The sequence below is a fragment of the Rhinolophus hipposideros genome, assembly GCF_964194185.1.
Source record: "Rhinolophus hipposideros genome assembly, chromosome: 1".
Taxonomy (NCBI): domain Eukaryota; kingdom Metazoa; phylum Chordata; class Mammalia; order Chiroptera; family Rhinolophidae; genus Rhinolophus; species Rhinolophus hipposideros.
In genome coordinates this window covers 64,227,727-64,252,565 of record NC_138047.1, presented here as the reverse complement: position 1 = coordinate 64,252,565, position 24,839 = coordinate 64,227,727, and the positions used below count along the sequence as shown (strand labels likewise).

The 24,839-nt window shown below is 35.1% G+C and overlaps 1 protein-coding gene across 1 annotated transcript; it reads right to left on the bottom strand.

Annotated features, from left to right (window-relative positions):
- Nucleotides 1-5,851: 5,851 nt before the first annotated feature.
- On the bottom strand, nt 5,852-23,803 carry NUDT9 (nudix hydrolase 9). Its single transcript, XM_081052362.1, has 8 exons — nt 23,322-23,803; nt 19,602-19,841; nt 17,055-17,150; nt 14,788-14,874; nt 12,929-13,040; nt 10,817-10,963; nt 9,931-10,015; nt 5,852-6,370 (listed from the first exon to the last, which is right to left on the bottom strand). Exons 1-8 carry the CDS (start codon nt 23,426-23,428, stop codon nt 6,192-6,194), a joined length of 1,053 nt encoding a protein of 350 aa, XP_080908488.1. The 5' UTR covers nt 23,429-23,803; the 3' UTR covers nt 5,852-6,191.
- Nucleotides 23,804-24,839: the final 1,036 nt, after the last annotated feature.

Genomic DNA, 24,839 nt, shown 5'->3' with positions numbered 1-24,839 from the left:
CCTGTTAATCTATAAACTTTATAAGAATATTACATTCAACACCCTACATACTCGTAAGATGAGGCAGTAATGAAAATTACTGTCTTCATTATTCCAATTCATTAGGAAACAAAATAAAGCACAACTGTTAAATTCAAAACTAAAAAACAACCTCAATGCCTGCAAACAGTTCTACATTCATTTATTCAATTCACCCAAATTATAAATCAATAAAACAACCTCTTCAATTATTGACGAGGGTAAAAGTAAAGAGTCAAAAGACTTACATGTAAATTGCTTCACAAGAGATGAAATAGATTTGATTATTTATTCACTAACAGCTTTCACATAAACATATATTAAAGATTATCAAATCTAAATCCCAACAGATAATTTTTTTAACTGAATTGCACATCTTTCAACTTTTTAATGGGGCTCTTTATACAACAAGTTATTAAGAATCTTAGTTTATGAAAACACAGAAGAAATACTTGGAGTTATGAAAGATAATATTAAAAAATTCTATTTTCTGGTCTAAGAACTACTTTTCACACTTAAAACACTTTCTGAAATCAAGACTTCACACAGACACATACATTTCATCTGGGATCTCCTTTTTCTTTAAAATGCTATCTTAACTAAAAAATGGTAAATTTTACAATTAATGATATCTTAGAATCAGAGACATGCACTAATTTGTAAAAATGTCAGAAAATTAGGCCTAAATCATTTGTGTGCCTGAGAGAAAATTTTCAGGATCTTCAATACAGACTATTTAAAGTCAACCATCTTGAAGAATACTTAAGTATCCCAGAAACTTGAAGGTCAAACAGGTGGCTTCTGAGCCTAACTAAACAAGAACCTAAGTCTTTTGAGTTCAAATAGTGAAGTACTCCTCCCACAATTCACTCTGTTTAAGCAATATTATAGTGCAACTCCAAATGCAAAATCTCAAAAATTCTAGCATATTTCTAACTAAAAATGTTTTAGGAAACTACCTTCAACGATTAATTATTGACTACAAAATTAGCAAGTTCACCTTTACACATCAAAATATGCCTAAAGAGCCTGTGGTTGAAAGGCTAGATTCTAATCTCATCTTTACAATTAAATTATCTGTGTGACCTTGGGTAAATGTATGAATTTAGTTCCCAGGTCTCTTCCTTTGAAAAGATTCCCCAGACACATGACTCATTCAAACTACCAGAAAGGAACACTTAATACCTATTTATACTTTTCTGAACTATTTATACTTCACTTTTCTGAACTTTTTTCTGAACTGTTGACCACAACCCACACTGGAAAGAATTCTGACATAATAATGCATAGAACTGCCTGTATCTTCATGGTGATTTAAGAACATTTTTCTCCCAGCGACCTGGTTAAGTCAGGGAGCAGGAAAAGGCATCCTAAAGGAACAAATACCTCAGGGCACTGTTCTTGCCTAAGAACAAGTTGGGACAGTGTTTACTGGCCAGCTCTACAAATAGAGATTTGCCTTCTCAGTACAAAGGTCAATTTCTTGAGCAAGCTGCCACTCTCTTATAACAACAGAAGGACCCCGTGGAAGCTACAAAGCAATACGTTTCCAGTGAAACTGGCTGTGTAAGCAAAGTATTGACAGTTGTCCTAAAATGTTGGTTCAAGCATCAATCACACCGGGAATTTGCATAATTTAAGAAACATAGCGCTTGCTTGTATGGAAGGAAGTGTACACAGTGAGTTTCTTAACCATTCACATCCATTTTCTGTCTTTCAGATATAGTAAATACAGTTATAAAGTAGTTACAGAAAAATATTTCTGTGAATTAAGGGAATTTTTGTTTGTTTTTCTTCTGTTTATTAGCACTTATTAACATCCACAGTATTAAGTGAAACAAGCAAGTCACTAAATAGCCTTATGTTAACCCAGATGTTAAACTATCTCCGGTATTACAGGTGACTTTTTTACCAGCTTCCCCATTCTTATAGTTGACAAAATTAAGAGAATTCAAATTTAGATATTGCATATTCATTTTAAAACCTTACATCATGCAAATAAAGAACTAAGCAGTAAAATGGAATTTTTCAAAAAAAATTTTCATATAGAAAAGTATTTTAACTTATATATGTACTAAGTTAAAAATAAATCTTGTGACAACACTGATCACTGATTTTTCTTCTTTCATAGTTAATCACTTCTATTTTGAATCAACTAGGGGTAAGTCCATATCAATTTTTAACCTATTATAAAGTACAAATCTATTTAATGAACTGAAGATAATATCTTATTAATTTTTTATTTTTAGGGCTTCTTTGGGGTAAGACTTCATTTCTATGATTATACTGATAAAAGTAAGTGACATTTAATCTCAGAAAAGGTAAGAATAATTCTTTAGAACCATAAAAACATATGGCAGAATCAAACCCAACTAATCTACCCAAATTAGAGTTTATGAATTATAAACTCGATTTCCTCCAAGATCTTTGTTTCGATCAGAATTTCGGCAGGTCTAAAAAGGTATTCTTTTCATAATGCCCATGGTATTTGACAAAATTTCAGTTTTCAGAAATATATGTAACATAAGGTTATGAAATTTCAAACTGTATATTTTACCTGAAGCTTATTGTTGTCTTATGGACAATTCATAGTCTACAGTGAGCAAAGCCTGCAGTGAAACTACCAAATCTAGAAATGGCCTGATCTCAAGACAAGTCTCCTTAACACAAAAGTATCAACTTGCTTGATGGAAAGGCTACAAACCTTGAGACGTCCACTTTGATTCTCACTCAAGTTTGCCTTCATTTAAAATACGCATTAAAAATAGAGAGAAACCAAAAAGGTATATTCCTTTTTTAAATATCTGAATTACTGTCAATTAAATTTATACACAGTATGTATTTATTTTATTTTAATCTACCTTAAGAGCAACAGATGAATCAAAATACTCTTAATTCCAATCTTGAAAAAGGAATTGGATTTCACCCAAGTTTTCCTTCTGACAAGTTTCACTGTCCTAAACTGCTTAGTGTTTCTTACCACTTCAAATGTTCTTATCAGGCCATCATGGGCCAAGTGGGAGGAATTAAACTCTATATTGCAGAAAAGATAGTTGAGGATTCAATTTATCAGCGTGTAGGTATAACAGAACCACATTATTCTCTGCCTCCTAACATACATGATTATTCCAATACTAACCGTAGCAATAAAATAACCTTAATATGGGAGACAAGGGTGGAGGCGAAGAAAAACTTATGGCAAAAATATCAAATAACTATAATGTGTATCGTTTATTTCGGCAGAAATAATTTTTTCACTACTATGCCAGAAGTTATATAAGGTTAGTAAAATCTCCAAATATCTTTCAAGCACTCTTACACATTTAAAAAAAAAATTATCTTAAGAGTTTAGTAGCCTCAGATTGTGTACATATTGGTAAATCAATAATATGATGAAAGTAGGTATAAACAAGACCAAATTAATACAAATGCTTTCTTCAAAGGATGTATTTTAAAATCAGTTTATTAATTAAAACTTCACAAATATTTTAGAAAATACCAACCACGTAAGTGAAGTAGTATTTAGTCTCTGAAAGTGGTGAGAATTTTCAAGTGCCCTCTTTCGCTACCAAATAGTTAGCTTTTTAGATAGGTATGGTCTTACGTAAGTTTAGCACATGCTTCTATTTGAGTTTAAAACACTTTCAAATCTCAAGAACACCTGCTGGCAAGACAAACACTGATTATCTTTAGGTCAAGACATTATGAAATAAATTGTCTTTGGGATAAATTATGCTAATGATTTCAACAATGCTAGCTAGCTAAACCAGATGTGGCCTTTAATTTCAAGTCACAAACCGTAACTGTATTACTATAGATAACGTGAGTACTCTTTAGTAAAACTGCATACTTAAAGGAATAAATCATAAAAGCTTCATAACCTTAGTAGGGAATACAATAGACAGAGAACAGGTTTTGGAACCAGGCCCACCAGGATTCAAATCCCAGCTCTGTCCCTTGCAAAATAAACTTTGGGGCAACCTTTCTAAGTATCATTTTCATCTGTGAAATGGGAATAATACTACCTAACTTCACAGGATAGATTGAAGATTAAGTGATATAATTAGATTCAATAAATGGTATCTATTATTACTATTTATTTTATTAAATGTCTCTAAAAAAGAAAAATATTCCTTATATCCAAAATATGAGAAAAGCAAACACACAGGCAGTATTAGCTACTGATATAGGAGCAGACATTCCTCTAGAAATGTCTTAAACCAAAATTTTAATCTGATTTTTCTCTGTTATAGATGGTGCTGATTACTGACAGTCATCAGATTATCTCCTTCTATCCTGTCTATAATTAATAGAAGCAGTTTTATCATTTTGCACACTTTGTAAATGTTCCAGGGAAAACTCCAACGCGCCACAAAGAATTTATTATCTATAGATCATGTGCTTTAATCATTCTTTAAATAAAATTTTAATATAACCTAATATCTTTACTGTCAGTTTAAAAGTATCAAAACTATTAAACATAAGTAAATGTCATTCTTCAGGAATTGCTCAAACTTTTTCAAGAGCTCTTGTAAGCCATTCAATTTTAGAGAATTCTATTCAGTGCCAGAAAGAAGCAATTTCTTCCTGCCAAACAGTAAAAGTACAGTCAGACTCTCTCGTGCTTGGAGGCCATCCTACGCCTCACTTAATGAACGTGTCATCTTTGTCAGCACAAGTCCCTTATTACTTAACCAGGGCCCAGTATTTTATGGAGTTTAGAAAATTAGTACCGTACATAAACCTTGTAACTAACTCTTCCAGAGGGGTTTGAGGCAGCATCCTGAAATCAAACATTCTACTGTTTCTCAGCAAAATTGATAGTCACACTAAGGGGAAAAAAGCTCTGTCAGTTCAGCTCAGGTTTACCATCAAAGTATTAGGTTGGTGCAAAAATAATTGCGGTTTTTGCCATTATTTTTAAGCTTTTAAACTGCAATTACTTTTGCACCAACCTAATAGTTCTGACATTAAGTTGGGGGGGAGAACAACCCTTTTGATTTACCTTAGTCCCAGTTCTGTCCTCTAGCTACAGAGTAAGCCTAATACCTTTTTCAAATGTCTAAAGAAAAGACAAACATGTCTCTACCCCGAAACCGACTTTTCTTCAAATGTCCTATCTGTAGCCCAACTGGAACAGAGATGAAATTATGACAGTCCCTACTTCAGGTTGACAAGAGTTAATGTCATGGGACTTTCCCAATGGGTATCTTAGCCAGAATGTAATAAACGTGTCCAATGAGACAAGGCAGTGTTATCTACCTCCCTCTTCCAGGCTTCTAAGAACACCTAGAACACCAGCTCTTTCCTTTCCTCTGGGAATTATAATCTTAACAGTGAGTCTCAAAAAGCTATTTGAGTCCTTACCATTTCCTTCCTAACAAAAAACACTTTAACTCCCAAAGACCTCCCTATGTCTCTGATCTCAATTCCTTTCTAACTATCTATTTTAATTCATTGATGACATACACACTTACAACAAAGTCAATATATCAATTTAAATTTCCTGGACACATTTTTTAATTCAGAATTTTTGAAAATGAGAACATAAGCTCTTATTTATTGATCTGGATCTTTATTGACTAAAAGAGTACTGACATTTCCTCATAAAACTGAAGTCTCTAAAGACAAGAATACGTAAGGTTTCCATTTTTGAAATCAGCTTCATCAAGATCATACAAAGCAAAATGTGAAACAAATAATTAAAAAATAAATCAAATTAGACAATTGTGGTGCTCCTCCTGAAGGAGCTTGATTGGCAAAAATGTCCTTCAGACCACAGAAGATCAAGGAGAACAAAAAACAACTGATAAACAAGAACCAGATGGAAAGCTGAAGTTACAGCTGATCAGAAATTTATCTTTATTCAGACTATGATTCTTCAAAGAGCATCAAAGTTGTTTGAATTTGGTTTAAGGCATGCTTACATAGAATACATACAAAATATGACTGTTTATATTCTTTTAAGTGGAAAGCAGAAAATTCTGTGTTGCACTTCACTGCATTTAGTAATTTTATTCTGATGTAAAACCTTCTAAATGAAAATCCTTTTGAAAGTGAATAAAATAATTTCCAAGTCACCTACCCTGAGTCCTTTCTAGTATGAGTTCCAAGATACTGTTTTCTTTTCAACACGCTCATTTGCCGGCCTTTGTCTTACATGGAGATGTGAGCTACAACCCATGGCAGTCAGTTTCAGGGTCCTCACTCCAATGCGCATCTCGTTTCTTTGCCACAAGTTTAATGAACTGAGAGTGGCTGGCATAAAGCTTGAGTTTATCGGTGATGTCTACCCACTTCACTTTTCCAGCATCATCTCCAGCTTCTAAGGTAAGGCTATCCATTATCTCACCTGGTTACCAAAGAAAAAAATCTTCATCACCAAAGAAAAGTGATTCATTTATTCATTTCTTTTTTAGCATAACTCTGTATCGTCAAGTATTCCTACTAAAAATAAATAAAATCATCATTGTATTTAAGTAGTCAAGTGAATTAAAAACTAGAATATTCCAAATTTTAATCAAGTTCCTAAATTTTAAGTAGAGGCACCAATAAGAAAGCTTTTCTCTTTAAAAAGTAGGAATATTATCCTACAAAAAAAAAGAGTTCATATTAAATAAGCATGAAACCTTATAGCAAAATAAATTCTAGAGGGATTAGAGATTTAAATGTTAAAAAAAAAAGAAACACAACAATTACTCGTAACTCGTTTTATAGTCTTAGGGTTAAGTGGGCTTTTCTAAGCGTGTAACCAAATCAGATACCATAAAAGAAAATACTTATGATTATGTTAATATATATACTTATTTATTAATTATAAATATCAAAAAATTAAAAATAAATGCCCACAATCACAATTCGGAACATAAATGGCATGTTTCTGTACGACAATTTGGCAACATTAATCACATGCTTTTAAAAAGCAAATGCTCTGTGATAAGCATTCATTTAACAAATATCGGAGTGCCTCTTATGCACCAGACTCTGTACAAGATGCAATCGGGGATGCAATCAACACTCCAGCAATTCTACTTCAAAGAATTTATCCTAAGGACATAATAAAACAAGCTTGTTCAAGTATTCAAGGCAACATTTATAACCAAAAAGAAAACAATAGACATAACCAAACTTCCATCAAATGGGCACAGATTAAATAAATGATAGGACAGCTATACAATGGACTCCTATACAGTCATTAAAAATGAAGCAGATCTATATATACTGACATGGAGAGAGGGCCATATATTTTTTTTAAGTGAAAATTCAAGTATAAAAACAGAATGTACATTATGAGCCCATTTTTATTTTAAAAACAGCTATACAAAGTCTGGAAGAAAAAATGTCAACATTGTTTATCTTTGGGAAATGAAATAACTGTTGTTTTTAAAATTTTTCCTCTTTATTTTTTAAATAACTTATAAACACGGTTTACCTTTGTCTTTATAATAGTTACCTTTGTAATAATAAAACAATAAAACTATTTCTTTAGAAAAAGAACCAATCGATTATATTTTAGCACAAAAGTTTGCAAATTTCAATTCTAAATTGGCAGCTCTTTGTGTGTCCTTTTTGCAACTCCATCTAACCATCAATGGAGACCAGAATTAAAAATAAACCTGAATCTAAAAGTTAATATATCTGGTTATCTAAATAGCAACATCCTCTAAAGCATGCTCTGTATCAGAACTAAAAATGTCTGGAAAAGTTTTTTTCCCCCCCCTTCCATTCTGGTCATCCCCATAAATGACACAAAACAAAATTCTAAAATGTTTAAAGAGTCCAGTCTGACACGTAAAGAGCTTGGAAGTTATCACTACCATATCACAAGAAAAAGGTTGAACAAACAAAATCAAGAATTCTTCTTGGATCCGTCAGAGAACTGAAGTCAGAGGGTACACTGCCATCTTGAAAACTGGAGAGACAGGCAAATACAGAGAATCACGACTTACTAGGAACAGAAGCCCACCACTGGAGCCAGCAAGGGGTGGGCACATTTAAAAGGTAATTAACTAATTTCTGAAAACTAATCTATAGACTAATTTGAGAGAAAATCTACTAGAGGCCCAGTCTTGGTGGTGTTGGGGGAACAGGGGGCATCACATTTTCTTGAGTTTTACCTCCAAAATGCAACCAGGTTCTCAGGTTGAATACTGAAGAAAAATCCCCACTTGCTTCCAGCAGGGAGAGGCGGAAAGCAACCATTTTGAAATAACCCCAAAGCATTCTGCCCTCAAGGAAAACTATTTTATTAAGGCCTAACTTGAGGGAAGAAAAACCCAACTCTAGACTTCCTGTCTCTCCTAAGCAGTGTGAGGGTGGAAGGGGAAACGCTGACAAGCAGTTGTGAAAGTCACAGCCCAGGGGTACAGGCTTATTAAAAGACTGAGATCTAATCATAGGATTTGACTGATTCCCCTCCCCCACCCCTTATCATCACATCAGCAGGGCTCCTGTATAACAACAGGGGAATACAACTGAAAGAACTACGTGCCTCAGACCATACTTAAGAAGTCTCTAGGGAAACACAAACACAACAGAGGAGACAAAAGTGAGGACACTGGAGGAAATTTTAGCTTCTGACACTTAGAACTACAGCAAATAATAAATAAGCACAGCCTGACTTAAACATAAAACTCAACACTAACGGCCTATCTGCCTCAGTTCCTTTTACTAGATACAGCATGTCCAGCTTTCAAAAAACACTAGAAAGGCAAAAACACAGTCTGAGAGACAAATCAAGCTTCAGAATCAGACTCAGATACAGCAGATTTTGGAATTATCAGATCAGAAATATTTTAAGTTTAAAAAGAGAATGGAAGAGTGAAAACAGTTAATTGAACAACTCATAAACTATATAATCAACCTCTAGAGGATCATTGTTTTTAACTCCAAAAATAAATAGTTAACAAATGTATCAGTAGTTAAGTAGTATAAATCTGCTTCTAAGTTACATGTGTATATGAATATTTTTCCATCTGAAATATGTCTTCTAAGTTCTCATTACCAGAATGAACTCTTCTAATTCTTCAGTCAGGGTAGTTGTATAGCAGCAATGGAAATGGTGCTAGCAGTTTCCCCAAGTTCAACAAACAAAAGCACAGAAAGTGAAAGTGACAGATCTAGTTCCAGCCAATCTTATTAAGTGAAAAAACTGAGTCCAAGAGAACAAGTGACTTGCACAAGGGCACACAGCTCAGAAAAGAACGATGAGTAGGACATTCAGGTCTCTCACATAATGGTGCCCTCACTTCATTCTGCTGCTGATGAAAACAAAATATTCAAAATGTCATCCAATTTACTAATAAAAAATGTTTTAAGAGAAGCCATTCAATGTATAAATTAAAGGTCCTAATAAATTTTTAAGCAGATTTACCCTCTCTTTTTGTAATAAGGTTTTATTTCCCCAAAAAAATAATTTTTAAATCCATGGACCAGAAAATGCAATCATGTAAAAATATTTTCAGTATCTGCAATTTTTTTGGTATTGTCTTGTGTTTTAATAATACACGTTTGTTGTAAAATTATTTCAAAGAGTAAGATAGATATAAATCCAATTTATTTTATCCTGGCCATACTTCCTATCCAGACTTCCAGTTGCTTATGTTTTTGTCTTACACAAGTGGACTCATAGTATACAATCTGACAAAGTTAAGGTACATAATTTTAGTCCATAAATTCAATCTTAATTTTATATGCTACCAATAAAGTAAATTAGTTACTGGTAATACTTAAAGCTTTCTTCCATGTATTCTTTTAGTAACAACAATTTTGGTTTCATATAATATAATCCTATAATCAGTAGCTGATTGGCTTAAGAAGCTAAAATAGTCCAGATCTAACTGTGCCTTGGTAGACTGCTTGACTTAATTTGATACTCTAACCAGTTAGTTTAATAAACATAAGTAAAATTACCTGTTTCATCATGGTAGTTCACAGCTTCTGTCTCCATCCAAGCATTATCAGTGTTTCGAGGATCATCAACATATCCCCTATATATCTATTTTTAAAAGAAAGCAGACTCTAATTTCAGAATCTGGTAAGTCATATCTAGCCATATGATTTTTTAGAAGTCTATGTAATTTAGGTATTCTTCTGTTGTATTAATTTATGTGATTATAATTTCAGACATACAAAGATTCTTCTAGTTAAAAAAGGATATCTATAAATAAAGTTAGTAAAGACTAATATTTAAGCCATTAATATATGGAAAGATCTGGATCTAGCCATTTAACACAAATGTGACCCAAAAAAACTAGACAACATAAATAATTAAGAAATCTGAATTCTAGAAAGAAAACAAAGCAATCCAAACAAAAGCCAACAAAAAGAAAAGAAAATCTGTCCTTTTCCTTATTTATTCGTGCACATATACCTTATCAGATGATCTTTAAAATCTTTACGAAGATTTATTTGGACAAAATAGACAAGTTTATCAACCAGAAACTCTGAATAACATAATTTCAACGGAAATGTCCTTTCAAAAGAGCTGATTTCATGCAAAATTGTAAAAAGGTTTTCTGTTGGATGGGTGAGCTCAGTGTCACATTAGTTCACACCTACTCTAAAAGAAAAACTAAGAGGAAAATATGTAATAATCAACGTAAAGTTGGGCTATAAAACTTTACATAAAATCTTACGGTGAGGATCTACTACAATTTATTGTTTTTATGTATATGTACTACAAATATACAAGCATTTCACTTTATTCACAGAATGATCTACCAAATTTCCAGGTGAACTTTAAGTAATTTTCACTAATCCACAAAACTAAATCATCCTAGGAACTACCATTTCTTACCACTAAATGTTCCTGGCTGAAGAGTTTGTGCAGCTGTTCCTCTAATTTTCTCTTTTCAGCACTGGATTTCTGTAAGGAGTTGAGAGCTTCCTCACCAAATTCTCTTTTCAGTGTAGCACTAATCTTCTCTCCTGGATCCACCATCCCCTAAGAGTCACATTTTTGTTAAAATAATAATAATAATGGGCTTTAATTCATTCAACAAACATTTACTGAGTGATGCAGTAGGCATTATTGTTCTATCTGCCCACAATCACGATCCCCATTCTTCTGTCATACGTTCTTCTCTAAACCATTTGTTTCTACCGTGTTTCCCTGCAAATAAGACCTAGCTGAACAATCATCTCTAATATGTCTTCTGGAGCAAAAATCAGTATAACACCCAGTATTATATTATATTATATTATATTATATTATATTATATTATACCCAGTATTATATTATATTGTATTATATTTATTATATTATATTTTACCTGTTATTATATATTATATTATATTTTATACTATATAAGACCCGGTCTTATTTTACTATAAGACCCCAAAAGACACATTACAGCTGATTGTCCAGCTTGGTCTTATTTTGGGGGGAACAAGGTAGTAGAAGCAGCCTGTCGGGGTATTTTACATATTTGACTTCAGAAATTGGTCCAAGGTTAGCCTATGGTACACTAAGCCAATCAGACTGCTTTCCTAGTATTTTACAAAAGCAAGCTAAGGAAGGAAGGCCTGGAGGCAAGAAAGAATACAGCAAGTTGATACTTTCCCCATTGTTTGCTCCATTCCAGCCCGCTGACCTCCTCAATGCTCCTGGGGTGTACCAGACATACTTCCACCTTAGGAACTTTGCACCTGCTATTACTTCTGTCCAAGATGCTTTTCCCCAGATAGTCATATCATTCACTCATTCACTTCCTTCAGTTCTTTACTCAAATGTTACCTTCTCAGGGAAACTCACATCCCATCTAAAACTGCCAACTCTCAAACACTTCCTAGTCCCCTTTCTTGCTTTAGTTTTTTAATACTTATATCCTTCTAGCATACAATAATACATCTTATGTCACCTGTCTCGCCCGCTGGAATGTAAGCACCAAGAGGACAGGGATGTTTGTTTATGTTGCTGTTGTATCCTTAATGTCTAAAATTATTAGCTGACAAAAAAGGCAAATACTCGGTATATATTGATTAGGTGACTGACTCTAAAAATTGTATCAGTGACAACAGTCCCGACTGATCAGAAATTTCAAATGACAATAAAAATATAAAATCCTATGATGTAATCATCATTGCACTTTGCACTCAGCATGAGTGAAGTTTCACTATTTGGCGGGTAATAATTAGCCTGGGCTTTTATCACAATGAACTGAGATATTCCTTTCCATTCCATTTTTATCCCACAAAGAAAAAAATGATTCTTGCAGATAATGGTATGTCATCTGCTCATCAAAGTATCTCCATTTCACAATATCATATTAAATATGCCACATACATACACATTTTTAAAAGCCACTTCAAATATACCACTAACATGAACTCAACAAAAGTACACTCTTTCTGATGATATTATGGAAATTTTTAAAACTATAAGGAAGAGTAAGTAACAAAAGTTATCTATTTTATTATATCTAAAGTTATCAGAAAACAAAAAAATGCTAAAAATCTTACCTGGGGTTTGGAGTAAGTATTTAGTTCTGAGATGGGACCCCACAATAATGAGTACCTACTTTACACCAGCTGCTCTGCATGCTGTATCTAGCAATCTTATGAAGCATATATGATTATCTTTATTGTAAAAATGAGGATCAGAAATCTACATCACTCAGCTCAAAGTGGAAAGGTCAGGACATAAGCCTAAGTCTAACTTCAAAATCCATGTTCTTTCCCAAGGGTTTTAGATTTAGACTCAGATTCTAAAAGTCTTGTTGTATTATCCTATACTTGGTATTGGCAATGACACTTCATTGCAGTGATGAATTACAAAAGAATTACTAATTGAAGTGGGGAAGAATGGAGGATAAATGAAGTAGAAAAGATCCACACACAATAACCTTGCAATAAATAAAGCAACTAAAAAGAACTTAAAACATTAATTTGATCTAATTATAATGCTCACCCCTGGGAGTGCCCATTCTCCACAGTCTTTCCTTTTGATTGCAACAAACTGTAAGATGTTTTTCCCAGAAATGGGGTGGGTGATTTTATTTCCACTTCTATCCTTTTTCCACCTATAAATAGTAATGTAAGAGCATAACTGATTTAGAACTAAGACAAAGGTTCTAGCTCAAGCTTGAAACAAAGTTATAAAGAGTACATGTAAATGTACCTCAAATCAGCTACTTTTACCAAAAAAATGTTTTATATTAGAAATATTCTACATGTAAGCACCGTTACAAACCAGGCCTTTCTGTAAAAGATATTGTATTCTTCATAATGAAAATTCAGGATATAAACAGTTTTCACAGTTTTAAAATGCTATCAAAAAAAAGAAATTTAAAAGCAGAACAGAATTTAAAGGAAGGGTCATAAACGTTAAAAAAAAAAAATTAAAAATAACGTCCAAGGATCCTTTTTAAGAATTACAGGTAGTGTAAAAGATCGTAGTATTTGCTTTTAACAGATCACTCTGTTATCAGAAAAGCAGGTTATATAATACAGGTTCAACTGGTCTCAAAAGTAATACTTCTCGGGGGTGGCCTGTTAGCTCACTTGGCTAGAGCGTGGTACTACTGCTAATACTGAGGTTGCTGGTTCAGTCCCCACATGGACCACTGTGGCTGAGCCCTCCTTACCAAAAAAAAAAAAAAAGGAAAAAAAGGAAAAAAAGCAGTACTTCTCAATCTTTATGTCCTTCTTTGATTTAAACAAAAAAAATCTCACTCTATCCTTTAATTTTATTATTTTTGAATTGAAATGCATATGTTTTTTAAAAAAGTATCAAGGCAATGATAATTTCAGAATGCACTTTCTTCCCAGAGATGCTGATAAATCTCTTCCGAACTCCAACCGTATTTACCCTCCCCCTCCCAATTTTAAGAATTGTTCTAATACTCTCTTACACAAAGATAAAGATTTTGAACTTCCAATACTAAACTGAAAAAGAAAGCCTATTGTCTAATCACTGCTCTGCAGGAGTCTCAATGAAATAAACTTTGAGTTGCCAAATTTCTTTATATAGTGGCCAACGACCATATCTAACCCATAATTCCTCCCCTGAAAGAGCTCATTGTCTAGCAATGTAGTTAGACATGTAAGTGAATAAATTACAAGCCAGAGTGACAGTTTGGTAAGTACAGTGACACACAGTCTTTCCATTTTGATCACAAACTACAGTGAATGCTGCTGCCGAGTGCCATCCAATGGAAAGGCAGGGCTCTTCAATACGGGAAGCAGCTCATCGAACCTTAGTAACAGTGTGTGACAAGTTTCTACTTGTTCGGTGCAGTCAGTCGGGTGTGAGCTACAGTTGAGAAAAGGTGTGTTTTAAAGTGTGCTGTAAATCATCCTCTATCATGACAATACTCCATGTCACACAGCGCTTCTGGTATGGCAATTTCTGTCAAATAAAAACATTGCAGTGTGTCCTCCTCCACCTTATTCACCGGATAAGACACCATGCAACTTCTGGCTCTTCCCCAAAGTCAAAATGACCGTGAAAGGTAAAGATTTTGAATCGATTGAGGATATCAGGGCAGTCACAGCAGTGCAACTAAAGATACTCACGAAAGAGGACTCCCAGAACTGCTTCATAAAGTGGCAAGAATGATGGGATAAGTGTGTTTGAAACAAGGGGGAGTATTTTGAGGGGGATTAATGGCAATATGTCTTTTATTGTAATAAATTTTTTTTATTTAAACATTCACCATATTGTTTGATATCACCTCGTATGTACATGTATATGTAAACACATGGTTGCAGTCTGTATTTTTTCAATCACTTAGCTCTTTACTACTAAAATGTTTTTTCAGTTCTTACCTGGTTATGATGGGATCTGCAGCATGATTTGGGCCCCATCGCCCCAAAAGCCCTCGGCCAACCAGTCCTGTCCGCCCTACAGGATTTCTGGGGGGAAAAACAAAATTAACTAAATGGGTTCATCTCTTTTAACCCAACTTGATATGGCCCAATAAAATGTAATAAGAGCACTAAGAGGAAAACCGCATCTGCACACAAATGCAGTAGGACTATCACATATCTAGCACTAAAAGCACATATTTCCTTTCACTGTTATTTAACTTTTGTGCATGGCTTAAGCTTTGGACTTGATCCAGGAGGAGGATCTTATTTCCGAAGTTGTTCTACAATAAAAGAATTTCTTTCAGTTTTCACCTATACTCCTAAATTCACACTAGAACCTTATTTCATCCTCTTAAATCTTGGAGGATGAAATGCTGTGTACCTAATCATCTATCGCTACAACAGTGATGATTTATTCAGGACACCCATGCTTCACTTCCTCATCATCCTCTTTTTCTACTCCACTGTCCTATAACCTTTCCCATTAAAATATTTTTTTGTTACATTTTAAAGTCCATTTTTCCTCAGTGGCTTCTTAATATTTATTATCAGTAATATATATTATTTAATATTTCAGGACTTCAAGTATTCAAATTTTAAAGAAAAAAATTTATACAAATGTCAACTTCCTATTTAACTTAATGCCATTATCAAATGTTAAAAAGTCTCGCAGATAAACATAGCAACACTCATGTCTGAGTAATTTTCTTTCAATCGATATTCCTTAAATGTTCAAATTTCATCATTATGTACCAGTAAAATGCCCTAATCTGAGATCTTACCTATTTAATATTATATTTTTGTCCTCCCAGTGTGTAAAAGTAAATAACTTGCCATAATTTCTCTTTCTACCCTCTCTTTTTATTGTTCTTCCCAGTGATTGTTATTAAAGCTAAATGAATTTTTATATCGTTTTGTACTAGACTCAAAAATATTTCAGCAAGACTTGCAGATAAAAACAAAAAGGCACGATATGACATCTGGCCAGATGACAAAAATTCTATTTTTTAAATTCACAGGAAGAGGGGCAGGGTGGCCAGTAACTATGTTTTATTCCACGTAACCACCCCTGAACACAAATGATCAAAGCCAATATTAAGAGAGAGAATGTTAGTTTTAGAGATGACCAAGCCTATAACTTGTAAACTGGAAGTTTTAGAAAAGACATATAGACTATCACGTAGCCTGAGAAGCAGAGAAAGGTGTTTGTAGAGAAAGAGAAATGAAAGCAACATAGGTATAAAGAAAAGCAGACATGAGGTAGAGAGACAATCCGGGTGGATTTCCAATTTCACCCTTTCCTAAAGTTAGCTGAATTTCTGCTTTGGGCTCCTTGAGATTCTATAGTGCTAGAGTACAGCTCACTTTTTGCTTAGGCAAGCTAGAGTTGGTTTCTATTAGTCCAAGAGGCTGGACTAAAATAACATAATATCTTGCCCTTGCTGCCTATCATTTTATATATGTACATATCTTTTAATATATTTTACCCAGAAAAGAACCTAAGGAATAAATCAAATGCAAGGAGTATTTGACTTTGAAAGATTCAATAACATCGAAAGGCAAATAAGTTCCGACCAAAGAAAGGGTTTTGCAAAACTAAAGGACCAGGTTGCAGTGAGAGCAGCACTGTCAATTTCCTAGTCCCAGAGGAACTAAGAATACAAATTACAACATTTTTACAAGGTGAGAATCATCTGTGATCCTTCCTTTGTTTTATTTGGGTCATGCTAATTTTTACATTTCTTCCAAACTTTTATAATGTCTCCTTAAGGAAAATGGAAACTTTTGGAGTTGTGCAGAAAAATCATTTTTAAAAGTACAGAAAGGTTCTTGATGTTAAATGATTGGGCTATTTTTATTTTTACTGTTACGTGCTAGATAAATTCTTCCTTTTACTATTTAATAAATAACTACTAAACATACAACTTTCAACCCTTCGTCTGTTAACTTATTCAATTAATTATTTCTACTTTGAAGGTTGAGTTACAAAAAAACATTCAAATCCTGCCTCTGCCACTTACTATATGTAAATTGCTTATTCTCTCTCCTTATCTGTAAATAAAATTAGAAAAATCCACCCACAGTTAGTGTGATGATTTAATTAGATCACATATATAAATTATTGTACACAATGTCTGGCATACACAAGCACTCAATAAATGTTAATTATATTTCCTACCTTTTGAAGACCCATTATTGTAAGAAGTTCCATTCCCAGTACCTACCTAGGTCTTCCATTTTCAATCTCATATAGGCCATTCTGGCTCTTTCTCTCAACTTGCCCATCTTTTTCATTAAACTTGGGAGAAAAGTTACTTTCACTGTAATGAGAATACCAATATAAAATAAGAAATAATGATCGAATGCCACCAACAGCTTAACCAAAACAGTTTACAAGAATGTATATCATAACCCCTCTGGGAAGGACTAATGGCAGAACAACTGGACTTCCTCCCACATGCTACAAAAAAAGTCTGTATTACTATTAGCAAGAAGGGATGGTTTGTGGGCAAAATATGGCAATTATTGGTTCCTGTGTGGTTCAAAAATAAGATTCCTTCTGATGTCTTGATGTTTCTATTGCCACAAAGTAATTTTAATTTCTTCAGATGTACACTGATTTGTATTTTTATCAAAGTAAACCCACAAAATAGTAAATTCACCCCACAAACTTCATAATAAATATAATGTAGATTAAAATAGATATAATATGCTGGAAATGTCCCAGATCTTAATCTGAGAAGTATTTACAGTTATATAAAGATGAAATTTTTACTGAGCTATACCTGCACACTAAATAAATGTGTACTTTTATTGTATTTATATCATACCTCAAAAAGAAATTTTTTATAAACTATTTATTTTTATTTTTATTTTATTGGGGAATACTGGGGAAGAGTATGCCTCTCCAGGGCACATCAGCTCCAAGTCGTTGTCCTTCAATCTAGTTGTGGAGGGCACAGCTCAGCCCCAAGTTCAGTTGCCATTTTCAATCTTAGTTGCAGGGGGCGCAGCCCACCTTCCCATGTGGGAATTGAACAGGCAACCTTCTTGTTAAGAGCTCACGCTCTAACCAACTTAGCCATCCGGCCGCCCAAAAATATTTTAAAACCAGTATAGATAAAGAAATCACTGACATAACAGCACTGTCAGTGACTAAAGAGTTGTATAGCACTGGACAGTTCATGGGCAATTCTGACACAAGTTTCAGTTTTTTTCTTGCTTTAATTCCAGTAAGTGAGCATAGAAACATCTGTGCTCTCTTTGGGGAACAATTTCCAATTTGAATGATCCACATAGTCTCTCAAGACTTCTAACCAATCTCCCCCCTAACACACAAATAAAAATAATGGTAAAAATCATGAAATTGTAAAACCAGACTTAGAACACTCTTGGGACTCTAGAAATTCACTGTTGAAATTTTAAAAGCATAAATCTAATTATAATTAAAGCTTAATATTAGTAATAAAGCTTGATTTAGGTGGTTATGTAAATTCAACTTTTAAAAAACTGAATAAAAACTACAAAAAAGTATTCAATCTTCCTCTGTTTATACTATACAGCACCCCTGCCAATGTCATTAATTTTATTTGTGCATAATGGGTATGTATAATGTATGTATAAACGCGTATCTCCTCTAAAAGGAGGAAATGAAACTTACTTAAAGCTTATAATTTCTCCATAGGTCAGCTTCATGATTAATTAATAATCCAAGTACTATCACAAAGTTACAAAAACATCTTTGGATAAAATAAGGAAACTGTAGGTCAAGTGACAGCAATAAGCCCATGGTAAAGTTTAACAATTTAAGGAACTAATACTAGATCTATCCAACTAAAGATAGGATTGTTAACTAAAAACTAGCAAAATTTTTTAGTTAACTAATTAAATAATGCCTGAAGAGGACTATTTACAATAAACCCAGTAAATTAAACTTATAAAACTGTCCTTGATTAAGCAGTTTACCACAGCAGTTAAGAACACAAATTCTGGAGTCAGAGCTCAAGTCCAAGCTATACCATCTAATAGCTCTGTAACAATATGCAAAGGGCAAACTTTCTGTGCTTCAACTTTTTGTGTGTGTTTTGTTTTTCTCTAAAGTAGAAATAACAATCCTATTTGCCTTCCAGAATAATTATAATAAAATAATGCTCTTAAAACATTTAGTACAGTGCCTAGCTCATAGTTAGTACATAAAAAAAAACTCTATCATTGTATTTATTAAAAGGAACATAACATAAAATGCAAATCAATGTAGCATTTCAATGAATTTCATCAAATCATATTTTTGCCTGAGTTTTTTGTTTTCCTCTTTTTCTTTCTCTCCTTTATCTATCCCTTTACTATTTTTTCACACTGGTCTAATTTTATCATCCTGTTTTTAGTAATCTGGAAAAACATTTCTGAGAAATATTTTCACTACTTCAAATACAAGTCTAGCTGTGTATGTAAATAACCACAATAGATGTTCTATTGCTAACCAGACAAAACAAATGAAAACAAAATACCACCAGCTGTCATTTCACAAAACAAAAAACTCCATAGCAAAATAGATTTACCTATTTGGAATGATCATCATAAAACCCCCAAAAGAATAAAACAAACATGGACTGTCTAACTTTGGCAAGAATTCAAGTAAATAGGGAAACTGAGTTTTAACAAAGTCTAGCACTAGACAAAAATGATTTTTTTCAGCTGTCAAAAATTTATAAATACAACCATTACCTTCTCTAAAGGTCTTACGCCCAGCTGATGCCAGCGAATTTGCTCACCTGAGCTGAGGATCTGCCCACCTCGGTCCAGCCAAGACAGAGACTGCAGTGTATTCCACAGGATTATAGTCTTGCCACTCAACAAGCCAGCCTACTTTCTCATTAGGAACCTGGCTGCGCTGAACTTTTGAACCTGGGTAAGGAGATGTCCGAGCCTTTTTGTGGGACTTCTCTTTGGCACCATTAGAACCAGACATGATGTTGGAGTTAAGATGAAACCCACAGGATGAAAATGAGTTTCTGGGAGGAAAAAAAAAAGGAAAATATTTTACATAAATAATAACAACAACAAAAATTAAAGAACATAATGCAAAGACCCCAAAACATACTTTTCAATTTCAAAGACTTAAAAATCAGAAAATTCAAATTTGATGCATATTAATATAAAGGTCCAATATCTGTGAAAGATTATTTTCAAATATGAAAATTCAGAAAATATTGCTAAATCTTATTAATTGGAACCTACACTGATTTACTTTAGTTGAGAAAAATGGACAGAAGTTTACTTTTACTAGCACAAAAGTTGGGGAAGGGTAGCTTGTATTGAAAATTCAACAATAAAAACAAATGTAAAAGAAGACTGTTTAAGTCTACATGAAGCATTTCTAAGAACAATCTACAATCTAATATATATGAGTAAAATGTATGGCAAAACTAGCAAAAAGAAGAATAACTGGAAAATAGAAATATACTGTTATACGGTTCTTACATTGTACCTCAAGTAATATAACATTACTTAAAGTCAGGCTGTAATATACAGAGTGTAAACTTTAGTCTTGTAATTGGCAACAACATGGATAGAATTTGAAGGCATTATGCTAACTGAAATAAGTCAGACAGAGAAAAACAAATACCATATGATGTCACTTAGATGTGGATCTAAAAAGAAAAAAAAACACATACGTACAGAGAACAGATTGGCGGTTGCCACAGGTACAAAATGAGTAAGGTAGACATAAGGTACAACCTTCCAGTTATAAAATAAATAAGTCATGGGGATGTAATATACAGCTTGGCATGTATAAAAAAAAAAAAAATACCTAGGAAAAAATTTAACCAAGGAAGTAAAAGACCTGTACTCAGGAAATTATAAGACATTGAAAAGAGAAATTAAGGAAGATACAAATAAATGGAAGCATATACCATACTCATGGATAGGAAGAATTAATATAGTTTAAATGTCCATACCCAAAGTAATCTATTGATTTAATGTAATTCCTATCAAAATACAAATGGCATTTTTCACAGAACTAGAACAAGTAATCCTAAAATTTATATGGAACCACAAAAGACCCCAAACAGCCACAGCAATCCTGAGAAAGAAGAACGAAGCCAGAGGTATCACGCTATCTGATACCAAAGTATACTACAAGGCTACAGTAATCAAAACAGCATGGTACTGGCATAAAAACAGACACATAGATCAATGGAACAGAATAGAGACCCAGAAATAAACCCATGTCTACACAGTCATTTAATCTATGACAAAGGAAGCAAGAATACACACTGGGGTAAAGGCAATCTATTTGATAAATAGTGCTGGGAAAACTGGACAGGTAAATACAAAAATATGAAACTGAACCACCTTCTTACACCATGTACAAGAATAAACTCAAAATAGATTCAAGACTTAAATGTAAGACCCAAAACTACAAAACTCCTAAAAGAAAACATAGGCAGCAAACTCTCAGACATTACCCTTAATAATATTTTTACTGATATATCCCCTCAGACAAGGGAAGCAAAAGAAAAAAAGCAAATGGGACTACAACAACTAAAAAGTTTTGCACAGCAAAGGAAACCATCAACAGAATGAAAAGACACCCCACTGAATGGGGAGAAGATATTCACCAATGATACATCTGATAAGGGGTTAATACCCAAAATTTATTTAAAAAAAAACTCTTCCAACTCAACAACAAACAAACAATCCAATTAACAAATGGACAAAGTACCTGAATAAATGTTTCTCTAAAGAGGACATACACATGGCCAATAGACATATGAAAAGATGCTCAATGGTCACTAATCATTAGAAAAATGCAAATAAAAAAACACAATGAAATATCATCTCACACCTGTCAGAATGGCCATTATCAATAAATCAACAAGCAAGTGCTGGCGAGGATGTGGAGAAAAGAGAACTCTTGTGCACTGCTGGGATTGCAAATTGATGCAGCCACTATGGAAAACAGTATGGAAGTTCCTCAAAAAATTAAAAATAAAACTACCTCATGACCCAGTAATCCCAGACCTGGATATTTATCCAAAGAAATTCAAAACACTAATTCAAAAAGATATATGCACCCCTAGTTCACTGCAGTGTTATTTACAATAGCCAATATATAGAAACAACTGAAATGCCCTTCAACAGACGACTGGATAAAGAAACTGGTACATATATACAATGGATTATCACTCTGCTATGAAAAAAAAAATGAAATCTTACCATTTGTGACAATATTGATGGACCTAGATGGTATTATGCTAAGTGAAATAAGTCATATTGAGAAAGAAAATACCATATGATCTCACTTACATGTGGAATATAAAGAACAGAATAAAAGAACAAACGAAACAGAAACAGACTCACAGACACAGAGAACAAACTGATGGTTACTAGATCAGAGGGGGCTCGGTGAGAAGGATGAAGGGATTAAGAAGTACAAATTGGTAGTTACAAAAGAGTCACAGTGATGTAAAGCACTGTATGGGGAATATAGTCAATAATATTGTAAAAACTATGTATAGTGTCGGATGGATACTAGACGTATCGAGGGGGATCATTTCATAAATTACATAAATGTCTAAACACTGTGCTGTACACCGGCAACTAATATAAAATAATAATGAAAGTCAACTATAATTTTAAAGAGCTACAGCGATATAAAGCACAACAGAGAATGTAGTCAATACTATTGTAATAACTATGTACAGTGTCAGGTAATAGACTTACTGGGGTTATCACTTTGTGAGGCATATAAATGTCTCATCACTAAGTTGTTTCGTACACCTGAAACTAATAAAAAAATGAAACTGGATCTATAATTTTTTTAAGCCTGCTCTTAGAGCATTTAGGGAATGAAAAGGTTCTTGTCAAAATTTACAGTTCCACAGAAAAGATGACTAACAGCACAGGACTGAATTCTGAATGAGGAATTCAGTAACTACCGTATTTCCTTAACAATGAACTTGGAGAATAACAACCAAAGAATAGGAGAATAAAAATAAGAGGCAGTGTGAGATACCATAAATCCCTAAATTTATCCAGAGTTGACAAATCGAGAAAAAGAGGTAGATAATAAACACATCAAAAGTAGAGGCTGAGAGGAGGAATGATGACTTACACTTTTCATTTTACACCACTTATACTGTGCACATTTTTAAACCGTGTGCATGTATGAACTTGAACCCTGTTTTAAGTATTAACCGGAAGGAAAAAAAAACAAGGGACACATCCACACCCAAACAACTCGGTGGACAATGATGTTGGTGACATAGGGAGGATTGCAAATTTCAACATCAGAGATCAAGAAAGATCACTATCACTAGTTTTCCTCAAAGGGCAGATAAAACATCTTGAACCTTTTTGAAAATGTGTACGTATGTGGCTATAAAAACCCGGAACGCAAGCAAAGCCTACAGAATCCGCGGGACCAGAAGCTGGTCCCCACCGCAACCCTCGGTCTCGGAAGACGCCGGCGCTAGGAAGGGGTATACCTGCACTCCGGGATGCTGCGACCGACCGAGCACGTGACAGTCACAGAGGCCAAGGCCACAGAGAGCGACACCGTGGCTAAAGTCTTTCCCAGGATGCGTCTGGCCATCAGCGTCCCGCGGGCGGCTCCATGCAGGGAGGCCGCTCTTCGCTGGAGCCCGCAGCTTCCGCCTGCCCCGCAGCGCCGTCCCCGGGTATGTAGGGGGCACTAGGACCCGGCCGCCCGCCCGAGCCCGAGAGGGAGGGGCTAGGTCTATCGCCTAAAAACACAGAGACCGGGCGTCCTCCTAAAATAACAGTCCAGCTTTTCCCTCAGTGCGACGGAAGCCACAGATCACCCAGGGGCGCCAACGCTCGCAGCCCCAGCCGCCGGCATCAGTGCCCCGCCCCCTGGGCGTTCCTGGTGCGTGACGACGCTTTACGGCGGCGCCGCAAAGCAAAGACCAGGCCGGCGTCCTAACGCCGGCCTTGTGCTTTCGAGTCTGCGCGGGGGGCGTTCGAGCGCGGCGCGGGCATAGCGGGGGGGGGGGGGGCGGGGGGGACGGAGGGGGGAGGAGAAAGTGGGGGGGAAGACTCGGAAATGAGGGGGGATGAAGGAGAATGGAAGGGGATGGAGAGAAGGTTGTTGTCCTATTTCTGTAGGCCAGAAGGGGTGACAGGCAGCGGGGACAGTGAACCACGCGCGTCTTGGTCAGCGCTGAGTCGGGCGTCATGGGAAGAGGAGGCAGACAAGAGACTTAAAACCAACGGGGCTGCGGTTTTTTCTCTTCCTCTTTTACCGAGTTGCTGCAGTTGCTAATTTTCACAAAGGCTTCGTGGGTAGGGTCCCGACAAACCCGTGGAGGAGTCAACCAGCTGCGAAACAGGCACACGGCCAGGAGGAACGCGGGGCAAACATCGGCCGAATTGAAAGTTGGAAATTCAGAGGGTGCAAAAGCGTCTGTAACTTGGATTTTATCTTTTATAATTATTACCTTATTAATGTGGCAAATGTTAAAGTACAAAATGCGCTGTTGCAGTGGTGTGGTATAGATGACATAAAACTGACCGTTTTAAAATCCAGGTTAATCAAACTGTACATTTCTGAAGAGGGGGAAACTCTTAACCAAATAAGGACTCCATCTAAACCTCCCCACGAGGAGACTTGGCCGAACTCGACTCTGGCTTCTAGCAACTTAGCGCCTTGCCCCTGGGATGATCCCAGCGTCTGCCCCAAACTTCCACCCCCACCCCTTAAAATGTCTACCTTGAAAAATTCAACACCACCAGGAGACTTAATTGTTTATTCCAGGCAAAACCTGGTCATAGGCCCAGAACCCCTCTCTTAGAGCAGTGTCCTGTGAAAGCTTGCAATTACCTATCCTTTCTCTGCCCTTCGTGCCATAATCCACCACAAGGCTGCCGGTTCAATTCCTCGACTCCGCAAGGGATGGCGGGCTGCGTCCCCTGCATCTTACAAGGGCACCTGGACCTGGAGCTGAGCTGCGCCCTCCACAGCTAAGACTGAAAGGACAACAGTT

Coding starts and splice junctions, on each gene's coding strand:
- NUDT9 (XM_081052362.1), bottom strand. CDS start 23,428: ATGGCCAGACGCATCCTGGGAAAGACTTTAGCCACGGTGTCGCTCTCT. Junction 17,151..19,601: donor TGGGCAGATCCTCAGCTCAG/GTGAGCAAATTC, acceptor TTCTCATTACAG/TGAAAGTAACTTTTCTCCCA. Junction 10,016..10,816: donor TCAGCCAGGAACATTTAGTG/GTAAGAAATGGT, acceptor TTTTAAAAATAG/ATATATAGGGGATATGTTGA.